General features: G+C 42.6%; 1 protein-coding gene across 2 annotated transcripts; it reads left to right on the top strand.

The window, feature by feature from the left end:
* Nucleotides 1–1,501: 1,501 nt before the first annotated feature.
* On the top strand, nucleotides 1,502–11,198 carry LOC118225004 (kelch repeat and BTB domain-containing protein 11). 2 transcript variants are annotated; one of them, XM_035412963.1, is made up of 2 exons: nucleotides 1,502–1,858; nucleotides 5,838–11,198. In XM_035412963.1, the coding sequence occupies exon 2, from the start codon at nucleotides 6,379–6,381 to the stop codon at nucleotides 8,485–8,487; it is 2,109 nt and encodes a 702-aa protein (XP_035268854.1). In that variant the 5' UTR covers nucleotides 1,502–1,858; nucleotides 5,838–6,378; the 3' UTR covers nucleotides 8,488–11,198. The 2 variants fall into 2 exon arrangements, with proteins under 2 accessions (XP_035268854.1, XP_035268942.1); XM_035413051.1 differs by lacking the exon at nucleotides 1,502–1,858 and adding an exon at nucleotides 1,865–2,154.
* The last annotated feature ends 990 nt before the right edge of the window (nucleotides 11,199–12,188 follow it).

Below are 12,188 nucleotides of genomic sequence, written 5' to 3'. Positions count from 1 at the left end.
GCCAGGCAATAAACCAGCACCCCCAGACAATTGCTGAAAGTGAATTATAAGCCCCAGCTGAATTACACTTTCTCCTGTCATTTTAATATAGTAATCTGATCAAGTGATGGCATCTTCTATCTATTTTTGCCTGCTGTCAGATTGTGTGGTAATGTGACAGGCAGTGATACGCTGAAGACTCACAGTCTTCACGGGGGGTCTGTTGCCTCTTTGGCTTGACTTCCCTCTTGGGGGAGGGGGCTATTAATTGCTGCAAAATTTGACTGCCGTGGCTCCCCCACCGTGGACAAGCAGACTGTGAAAGCAAGTCCACAATTACAGCGTGCCACGCTAAATGAGCTCTCGCAGATTCTGTGCTGAGCCTCCCCAGTAATTAGGTCTGACAGCTTAAAGACATTGGAAGTTCCAGCCTGGGCCAGGACGCAGCTGGCTTCATCCTGCTAGGGGTAGGGTGGGTTTAAATTACCCAGTGTTCCTTGGGGTATAGCTGTCTTAGTCCCAACTATGTACCAGGTACCCACAAACTGTGAGGTGACTTTGGAGAAAAGTAGACTTCACCTCTCCTCCAGTTGAGGCTCCCCATTAGCATTCGCATGGGAGCGAATTGAAGAAGTTCACACACAGTGTCATGATATACTTACTTACTCCTAAATGTATGCATGTACAGTATGAGTGTTTTGGAGTTTTTGAGTGATATTCTTTCAGTGTCTTACGTTTTTCTATTTCAAGTGACTCTTCAGGATGCTTGTTGAACTTAAGTACTTGTGTTTGACAAGCCTCAACTTGAAGAACACCTTTTAACCTATGGTTTAAGGTTTCATTGCATTGGAAATGTGGTCTTGTGATTTCCTCCCAAGTTTATCTGCATGCCTCCTCAGTACAAAAAAAAAATAAAAGTATGTTTATTTGGCACATAATATACAAACCATTTTACCATCTTGGTATGTCAGAAATTATAGGGACCTCTAAGCTAAAAAATCAGCTTGCTTGCTAAAGGAACTCCCTGCTGGCCATTTCTCTGATATAAAAATAATACAGGAACCTGTATTATATGGCAACAGACACAATTCAACAGAGAGTCATATGTATTGCTTTTCAAAAGGAGTTCAAGGTCAAGGTTCGTAGAAATCGCTAAAATATTTAATATATTAGAGAGCTGAAGTGTCACCATTGGGTATCATAGGGAAATAACCTGAAAAGAAAGTTGCCTGTTGCTACAATTTCTTTCCCCTAAAATCTTATTGGTTTATATCATTTATATCATTATTAGCATATATATATATATAATTATTATTTTATAATATGTATTATTATTATTATTATTATTATTATTATTATTAAGAATAGTAATAATAACAACAAAAATATATTGTTGTTATTACTATAATATTAGTACTACTAATTGTTGTTGTTGTTATTATTATTATTATTATTATTGTTATTATTATTATTATACACACCGTGTGTCTGTGTCGTCATAAGAAGGTCCCACACACTGCTTTGATGGCAGACACTTGAACATAAACCGAGCCCTATCTTTAAAGGCGACTGTGCGGTTTGAGACGCAGTCGCAGTGCTGATGTGTAGCTGGAGTTCATAAAAGGGGGTGTGGTTTACTTCAATCCCTACTGTAAAACCAAAACATTATCCCTCCAGTGAAACGAAGAATAACCTACATTTGGACTGTCTCTCGTCAACTTGGATACGAACGTAACGTTCGCTGCGCAGCATTCAGTGTAGACAAAAGCTGGACCTTCCTGTTGGAATTCTGTGCCGTATTCCTGCTGATGGACAGTTTCTCGGTGCGACTTTGGACTCGTGCTTGCAGTCTTGTCATATCGACTAAGAGCGGAACTAGGTAAATATATCCCACTGTAAAAATCCGCCTTTTGTTCCTACTCGTGGAGTATCAGTGGAATAATTTCCTTACTCGACTATACATAAAGATTACCTATAATTTAAAGGGCGATGCTGGTAGCAGTGTGGTGAAGTGACGAGGTTACAGGTTCGCTTAAAGGGGCTTTCAGTTAAGATTCCTCAGGAATTATTGTGGTCGCTTCGTAGAGAAACTGCGACCATCTTCAAGTCATTAAGACCTTACATAACTGGGCTGTGTGTTTGCGAAAAATTACTTCAGTTTTCTGCAACTGACGTGTAAGTATGATGCACCTTTTCCTGCGATTTTTACAGGAAAACGACATCTACATGAATTCTTTGCAGGATTTTGTTTTCATTATATTACAAATGTTACATGTTCACGTTTCTAGGCTGTATAAGGAAAATATTACCCACTGCCTTTAATTTTTTTTTAAAATAAATGCTGTCATAAAAACTGGTCGTGTTAGTAGCCTATAGTATCGCCTTACTTGACATAATGTGTAGAATGAGCATTACTATTGGAAGTGAAGTACGACATGAGGAAATTATACTGCGGAATGTGATATTTTGGTAACATAGTCCATACAAAAGACTCGATCTTGGGGATGACAGTCGCACATCCCGTTGCGCACCTAATTAATCCAAGCGATCTCTACCAGGGTACCTCTGCAAGACCCCTTCGGCTACAGCGCCAATGATGATACACAGCCTTTCCTGTCTCCATCAGCAGAGCATGCTCTTTGTGTACGTCTGCCACAGACAGGCTATGAAGTTAAATAATGGGCCGACACATCCGAATTCACAAGTGCTGGGTGATAACACGCACAGTAGGCCCTCTCATTCCACTGCATTGTTCTTTATTTTTCGTTGCGTAATTTCTCTACGCAGTGTTATTCTGAACAATTTCAAAATGGTTGAAATCAGCAATTATTACATGAAGTTGATACATCCCTATACTGCCTCATTCATGGACCATTAAGTCGCAGACGTTTAAGCCAGCACAGTGAATATGCGCATTCCAGGAGTTAAGTACAGGAAACTGGACACCTGTTTTGTCTTGACACACTGTACCGATTTAAAGAGATAATTAAATGGAAGTATTATAGGCATCATCATGAATAGATACACTCATGAGTGACATGTACAAAACATAAATAGTTTCAGTTTAGAATATTCTGAGTGGACGTATAGAGGCTGGTTGCTGTCGTTTGAATAAAAGCGCCCCCGTGAGGTGTCTTATTCAAATCCCCCAACCGCGCACAGTTTAGTCAGCGGTTTTCAGTCTGTCCTCTTTTCCCCTTCCCTTTTATATTTAAATACCTATGCGCTCATCCATTAACTTTAAAAAAAGCGAGTGGAAAAGTTCAACGCCCTATTTGATCTCTGCTTAAATAAAACCAGATGCCTATGAATTTATTTATGATTTATCGTGGTAATACTAATTCATCTCAAACCGCTACACAAAATTGGGGATGGCTAACACTTTGCTTGTTGCTATTGGTAACAATGAAAACAGAGCGCGCTATCATGTAGGGTCTCCTCGTCTTAAAGGTCAGCATCTTACTAGCATGATTTCTATTAAAAATTATTTGAACTCATTATAAATACAGTGAAAATACATTGGTTTGCTTGATCTCCAGCAAATGAAATGTTATCATCTTTAATTTAAAACTATAGTTCTGATTAAGTTAGGTTTATTAAAATTATATATCTTTTTAGTATATGATGTTTCCCTTTCATCCATCAGGAACATATTAAGCAACTAGTCCTCTGTCCTACTCCTCTTGCTTAAGGTTGTCTACAGCGCCAATGTGTAAGTGGTATTGGTATGTGTATTGGTAAGATTGTTAAGGCATTATGTGTGTGTATATATATATATATATATATATATATATATATATATAACACACACACACTGATGGGTGACAAATTAAAGGAAAACCAACATAAAGTGTCTCTTCGTAAGCTGTTGGGCCACAACGAGCTGCCAGAACAGCTTCAGTGCGCCCTGGTATAGATTATACAAGTCTCTGGAACCCTACTGGAGGGATGGAACACCATTCTTCCAAAAGATATTCCCTCATTTGGTGTTTTTATGATGGTGGTGGAGAGCGCTGTCTGACATGTCGGTCCAAAATCTCCTATAGGTGTTCAATTGGGTTGAGATATGGTGACTGCAAAGGCGATAGCATGTTATTCATGTCATTTTCATACTCATCAAACCATTCAGTGATTCCTTGTGCCCTGTGGATGGGGGCAGTGTCATCCTGGAAGAGACCACTCCCATCAGGATAGAAATGTTTCATAGTAGGAAAAAGGTGATCACTCAGAATAACTTTGTATTGATTTGCAGTGACCCTTCCCTCCAAGGGGACAAGTGGGCCCAAACCATTCCAGGAAAATGCTCCCCACAACCTAACAGAGCCACTGGACACCCTCACTTTTAGCATACGCTACAAGTGCTCTGGCCCACTTGTTGAAAATTTGGTGAATAATGACTTCTCTGACCATATCACTTTTTCCACATCTATGTATGGCGCCAATGGTTGTTGCACCACTGAACTCTCAAATGTGCCTCCGTCTTCATAATGCGGTATTTATGCACTGCAACCCAACAATAATATCGCTCTCTATATAGTTGTCGACATACTGTTCTTGCTGACACAGTCTGATCACGTCCTGCATAGACATTCACAGTCACCCGAGGAAGAGTTGCTCTTCTGTTTTTCCTTACATATCGCACTAATGCACAAACATCATGGTCATCGAATGTGTGCTTTCGACCACAATTTCCAACTCTGTTTACTGATGTCTTTCCCATAGAATTAAATGCAGATGTCACTTTAGTCACTGTTCCTATTTAAACACTAGCCAGTTGAGCAGTCTTTGTGACTGAAGCTCCTGCTATCCATGCCCCAATAACGAACCCATCTTCAAAGTCACTTAGATGTTTTCCTTTTGCCATCTTGATCCAAAATTGAGGTGAACTGGGCCTGCTCAGCATTTTTATACATGCCACAGAGCATGATAAGATAGATATGAATTGCTTAATTGTATCATGCAGTACGCCTGTATGGAAGCATCTGCATTCGTTATGTTTTTCCACTCATTTATTCAGGTTTTTCAAGTTTTTCCTTTAATGTGTCACCCATCTATATATATATATATATATATATATATATTATGTACTCTTTGTGTTTTCTGAGCTCCCCAGTGCTCTCTTTCTTCTTAAAAATGTTCCAAACAGATGATTTTGGTTAGCCTAAGGTTTTGCCTGTGTCTCTGACTGCTTTTCTTTTCTTCTTATTTCTCAGCCTCGTAATGGCTTCCTTGACTTTCATTGACACAGCTTTGGCCCTCATGTTGACAAGTCCAAAGGCAACCAAGATCAAGAATCGAGACTAGATACCGAAAGCTCGCTTATACTTGCACTAAGGACGCAATAGAACACACCTGTCTAATCAGAAACACCTGTGGCCCCATTTGTCCCAAATGCTATGGTGCCTTGAAATGGGGGACTATTTATAAAAAAGTGCTGTAATGTCTACATGGTGAAAACTAAAATGTATAAAAAATGCCCTTAAATAAAAGCTGATTTAATATAAGCTGATAAATTTGCACTTAAACTACATGTGAACATATATAATTTTGATTCAGATCATTTGCATGCACACTAAATGATATTCAATATAGTATCTTACAATATATATTTGGCATTAAATATACATTTTACTTTTCATTTTAGTTTTGTTTTATTGGGATAAGATACAAATGTACATTGAAATATTGGATTTACAATGATTAGCGTTGTATCATGGTAATTCCAGTTAGGGCTAATGCACAACTGCTGACCTTAGGTGGGAAAAAAGCACAAAATTTGTGGCATTTATACATTTTGTTATAGTCACATGCACATAACTATCGAGTGCCTGATGTGTATTATTTTTCAACCCTTACAGATTACGCGATGAGTTCGGCTGGATTCAGAGGACGCAAGTGTGAAAAGAGGCTACCGGCTTACCTTTGAATGGATTCATCAATGCCTTGGAGCTTAAAGAAGGCCATGCTTTCATTCGCACCCCATCTTTTATGTACTGATTCTGGATAGGTTTTCCCGAGCTCAAGACAGGACTTTTTACATTTTCATTTTTCAAGGACTAAAACCAGACCAGAGGTCAACCAGTGGAGTGCTGTGGACGTGCTATTTTTGGACAATAATCTTACTCTCCAGTGGTGTACTTTATGAAAGACAAGCCCTGGAAGATTTCAAAAGGACTTTTTCATGGAAGCTGTGTGCCTGGAGGGGTAAAGGATCAACAGAAAATAATTAGAAATCTCGTGTTGCAACATTCTAAAACCTTGTAGGATTTGCCTTCCTATGAATCCCGTAGATTATTAAATGCTGTTCTTGCAACCACGGTGCTTTCCAGATTTACAACACGCAAAATGAACAATCAACCCAAACGTCGGCTGTAAAAGGAAACGTTTGACAAAGGAATAATGAACGAGGGACCGCAGCATGAGCACAAATTCCAGGTCAAAGCCGACTTTTTGTTTCACGCCGCCAGTGATGATGCGCCTGTCTCTCTGGTGGACCGGTGTGGCCGAAACGCCGCGTGGGAGCCCGGCTGCCTAGCGGACCCGGCGGAAAAAAGAACCCTGCAGGACAGCCAGGCTCACTGTCCTCAGAGAGCTACCGAAGCGCCTGGGGGAGGGGCGGGGCCTGCGCCGGGGAGTAACCATGGTTACGGCACCGGTAAAAGCCACGCCCCCATTGGTGGGAGTCCCGAGGAGAGCCCTCAGTCACTGAACACCTCCCCAGTCCAAGTGCTTGATCTGACTGTAGGCCGGAGTGACACGGTCAGCAGGAATGGAACCGCGGGGGAGATGGACAGGAAAGACCAGAGCAGCCTGCCCTGCTTTTCCGCTAAAACCAAAGAGCAAGTGGAGCGACCCTCTTCCTTGTTCGATGTGAGCAGGGGCCAGCAGCAGATTAGCAATGCCAACTGCGTACCAGGGGAGGGAGAGCCCTTGTCTCCCGGTTCTTATTGTAACTCCACGGGATCCGAGCCATCGCATGACCTGGGCCTTCTGGTCGGCTCAGGACTGGGGAGGGACCGGCAGGAACGGGACACAATTCGAGGAAACGCGGGGCCGGAATCGCCTCAAGGGCAGCTGGACTGCGGGGTCCGAGCCGTCCGCGCTCGGAAGGACGAGCCGGATCTGGTGATCGAGGTGGGCGGGAAGAAGATCCAGGCACACAAATCCGTTCTGGCGGAGAAGAGCGACTATTTCAAGGCGCGGCAGTCTCGCGACATCCTGAAGGTGAAAGGGGTGAGCTACAAGACGCTCTCCGTTTTGATAGAATATGTTTATACCTCCCGGATGGAAGTGAGCAAGGACAATGTCGTGGAGGTCATCACCGGGGCGAAGATCCTGCAGATACCGTGCGCGGTCCAGGCCGCTATGGACGCCGTGTCGGACCAGATCACCGCCGAGAACTGCTACGAGATCCTGTCCATAGCCAAAAAGCAGAGGTTGAGCGACCTGAAGGAGACGGTGTATCGGTTCATGAGCGACAACTTCCTGCAGGTGCTGAGGGACCCCGCCGTGTACGGGCGCTTGACGGGCTCGGAGCGCGACCTGATTCTCAAGACCAGGATGGAAGGGAAGAAATCCCTGATGGTGGCCGAGATCAACGACGTCTTCGACCGGGTCGGGAGCAGGCCGCCGAGCCGAAACAACAGCCGGCCCCAGAGCCCCCTGTCCGTGGCGTCCTGCGACGACCTCCGCATGATTCACTACTACAACGAAGCGACGGACGAGTGGACGTCCCTGACTCTGATGCCGGAAGACGTCAACACGAAGGGCTGCGGGATTTGCACCATGTACAACTACCTGTTTGTGGCCGGCGGGATAAGGGGCTCCGGAGACAGAGGCAAGGTGTCGGACAAGGTCTTCTGCTACAACCCTGTGACGGACAGCTGGAGCGAGGTCCGGCCGCTCAACCAAGCCCGGTCGCAGCTCAAGCTGGTCTCGGCAGACGGCTACCTGTACGCCATAGGAGGGGAGTGCCTGTTCACCGTGGAGAAGTACGACCCTCGGATGGACCGGTGGACGTCCGTGGCCCCTTTGCCCAAGGGGGCGTTCGCGGTGGCCCACGAGGCCACGACCTGCAACGGCGAGGTGTACGTGTCGGGGGGCTCGCTGTTCTACCGCCTGCTCAAGTACGACCCCAAGAGGGACGAGTGGCAGGAGTGCCCCTACAACAACAGCCGCAAGCGCTCGGCGGACATGGTGGCGCTGAAGAACTTCATCTACCGCTTCGACGTCAACCGCGAGCAGGGCGTCAACGTCTTCAAGTACAACGCCATCGTGAAGATGTGGCGAGACTGCGCCTCGCTGCCGCAGGCCAACCCGCAGCCCTTCAGGTGCGCCGTCATCGGGGGCTGCGTCTACTGCGTCAACCGCTCCCAGACGCTCCGTTTCATGGTGGCGGAGGACGAGGCGCACTTTGCGCCGGAGCAGCTGAAGGCCCCCGTCGAGGCCAAAGGCGTCCTCTTCCCTTTCGTCCTGAGCCTGCCGGAGAGGGCCGACAGAAACGCGTGACGCCTCGGGAAAATTGGGCTATGCACTCCCCCCGCTCCCCCTCGCGTACCCTCAAAGAGGCACTGACTGAATGAGAGGATTGTGGGACGCGACTGATTATTAATTTAAGCACACTGCTGTTTTGTTTTAGGTGGTTTGACATGTCTTATTTAACTGCTCAGTTCTTGAATATTTTTCTTTGCATGGCTTGCTTCAAAGATTTTGTGCAGTATGGGACAGGCCTTAAAATGGAAATAGTTTAATATATAGGATGTGAATGACAAATATGTTCTTTGATTTGCAGTATATATCTGCAGATTCATTGATGTTTTGTTTTCCTGTGTTTGTTTTGATTTGTGCACCTTTGTATTTGCTCTTAATTCAGAATAGATCTTTTTGTCTGATGGAGGAAGATTTTGCTGGCAGCATAAGCTAAATTAATAAATCAACGAGTCATAGCCCAATGTCGAAATAACCTTTTTAGTTATCCTGTTTAAAGACATAAATTCAGCCAGAGCTGATAAATTGTCTGCAGAGCTAAAAGCTATTGAATCAAAAGTATTCATTGAAAAAATAAACATTTTTATTCCAAGGGAGAAAGAGATACAGACAAGTAGACACATAGGTGATCACATTACCTAAGCTCAGTTTACCAAAAATAAACTGGAAGACAAACTTGATATATCCACTGTGGTGATATAACACTTTGTTTTTGTTTTGGTAAGATATTACAAGTTTGACAAGACAATACAGCTGAAAGGTCTATGTGCTGCTAATGCCTATTTACATAGTATAGGCAAGATACAGATGAATCATCCAGCTGAATACCATTTCAGTTCCAACCCACCTCTAACCTTCTGTCAAAGATCAGTATTATCATTACATGCATTAAGGTTGTTCTGCCCTTAACCAGTATCATCTGTAGTTCATCACATTACTCTTTATTTGGGCATGTGCAGAATGTTGCAGTAACCGGATGTGTTCATTCATAGCAATGAGACAGAAACGGCATTGGCTCTTATTGTGTAACTTCCTTTGCAGGATTCAAAAAAGGTTAAGGGATAACAACGTTTTCTATTTATTTTATTTTTTAACTGGACCTTTCATTCAAAGACTATGTGACTTAACTCGTTTTCAAACTGCACTGTCAGAAACACTGGACAAAGTACAGTGGAAGAACAAAAAACAAACCCAAAGCCAGTTGAGGGGTGAAACTGAAAATTATTTTACCCCAGGAAACAGCAGTCAAAAAAAATGGGGAAAACCACTCCGTTGCCTAACGGTCCTGAGAGTAAATCTTTCAACGAGTATGGACTTCTGTCTGGACTGCACAATATAACACGCTCAGCAATGAGAGAACGCAATTACGTGTTAACAATAAATTCTCTTTTATTATGGTAAGGCCCGGTATGTGAAGAACGTTACTGCCCTCTGGTGTCTCAACTGATGATAAAGTCGTCTATGTGCTAGGGTCAAACGCGAACCTGAAGCAGCCATCTCCAAAACAACTGCGCGACCGAGTCACCGCCGCCTTTTAGAACTTCCTCTCATGCACATTACAGAGAGGAGGTGAGTGTGGTGCATGTCCAGTTTCTTGTTTGCTGTAATAAAATAAGCACTTTTCCTTGGTTTTTTTTGTCAACTGTTCTTATATTCTTTTCGCATGCCAAAATCCTTAGCAGAAACGAGGGTTGTACACGCTACATTTTTAAACCTGCCGTTTTTTTTGTCTATCTTTGGGGTTTTTTAATTCGGTAATTATGTCGACACCTGTGTGGTATATCCACAAGCTGATTTTAATCAGCAATGGACATGCAGGAAAAATATATTCGGCGTGTAACTGTCCTGTCTGAAAAACACATCGAGGGACCCAGTGGATGTGGATGGTTCAATTTGGGTTTGCTTATTGCTGGGTGGATTCATTGTGCTTGTAGTGGATACTGAAAGGCAGCTTGGTGTACTGATAAAATGAATGTCTTATGAAGGTCGTATTAATTTTACTGGTTGCTTTCACACCTAGTTCATGCAATTGTTAATTTGTTTATTTGTTAAATATTACAAGAGTTTGACTTGCAGTATCCTAGCTCACCTTCGAGTACAGTAGGTGGCAGTATTGTGCCTTTTGACATCTAGTTTTCTATTCAGTAAAATGAAGAAAAAGACAATATCAACCCAGTAATTAAAACCTGCTGGAAATCTAACTTGCAAGCAAAATCAGAGAAAATATTTTGCATATTCCAAAACAAACTTTTATATTAAACTGGAAGGGCTGTATGCTGCTTGTGGTCATTTTGTTTGTGGGATTGGTGCTGCTGACAAGATACCAAGCATAATAGGTTCTGATGTTCTTTGTTTCCCATTCATAATTTACACACATGCTTGTGCATGTGCACACTTACATGCCCACACATCAGCATGCACACATGCGCACACGCACGCACACGCGTTCACACACACACATATAATGAGCATGAGCAGTACTGAACTTTGTTTCCAATTTTTCCAAGGGAATGCTTGAACATGTGATAAAATGAACCAAACTGAAGCAGTTAAATGAACACATCCCATCTTATCGAACTAGGTGTGAAAGCCACCTTTGTGCAGCCCACAAGCTTACTGACAACTGTGTCTAATTGCAGCTAGCACACTAATGCAAGGCTTTTTTTTACTGTTGAATGGTGTATTACAGTCAAAAGGAGGCCCTGAAAATAAAATGAAATGGTCCTTTAGTAGCCTGTCTCTTTTGTGTATTTTATTTTTGATGAAACATGTTATGTTTTACTCAGAATCTATACAGGGTCTGAAAAACGTACAATATTTCAGTACAGGGAATTCTCTTTAACAAATTCAGTCAATACAACAACATTTATATAGAACTACAAAATGTGTAATTCAAAACATAAATAAATATATATGTACATGTAAGTATCAAAATAATTCAGTGTTAAAAATATTTATTTTATTTGTTCAAAAAGTTTAACTGTTAAAAATGTTCATGTTCCCACATATTTCTAAAAGTGTCTTTCATGGAGGGTGATGGTGATGACCCCTGGTCCAAACTGGGCATATTTAAACTTAAGAAAACAGTGTCCACTTCCCTTTGGTTCAGAGGCTGTAGCAGTGGAGGGAGACTGAGAAGTAGAAATAATTGTGGACGAAGAACAGAAATGGTAATACAGTGGAAAAAGTAAGAGAAAGGCAAATGAAGGGGGTGAGTGAATTATGAGGCGAGGTGTCATATACTGAAAAGCTGAATAAGTGTTAGATAATACTCTTATTATACACTACACTATTGTCCATCATTATACACATTGTACATGATACAGTAAAATCATGTACACAATTGCCAAAGGACCGTGAGTAGTTTGAAACCACAATGAAAAGAGAGGGTAAATACGAAAGAGAAGGAAGGATGATGAGAGGTAGGTGGGGAGAGAATGACACATAATTAAAGTTTGATTGCCCATTGCCCATATTTCCCATTGGCTGAGAGATCGCATGTGACAGCAGGAGATGGAAACTGAATATCACCTGAATTTTAAATGGTTGAGAGGCTGCCTGTGACAGTTGAGAAGGAGAAAGAAAGGGAGAGAAGGAGACAGAAGAAAGATGGTAAAAGCAGACACTAGAAGGAGTCATGCTCCAAGATATGACATCATAACTGAGCTCTACGGAATGTAAAAACCTTGTAGAAAATGTACAACTGGTTCCCGGACCCCTGT

The sequence above is a fragment of the Anguilla anguilla genome, chromosome 1, assembly GCF_013347855.1.
Source record: "Anguilla anguilla isolate fAngAng1 chromosome 1, fAngAng1.pri, whole genome shotgun sequence".
Taxonomy (NCBI): Eukaryota; Metazoa; Chordata; class Actinopteri; order Anguilliformes; family Anguillidae; genus Anguilla; species Anguilla anguilla.
The sequence above is the reverse complement of the archived record's forward strand: the minus strand, read 5'-3'. Positions and strand labels throughout refer to the sequence as shown.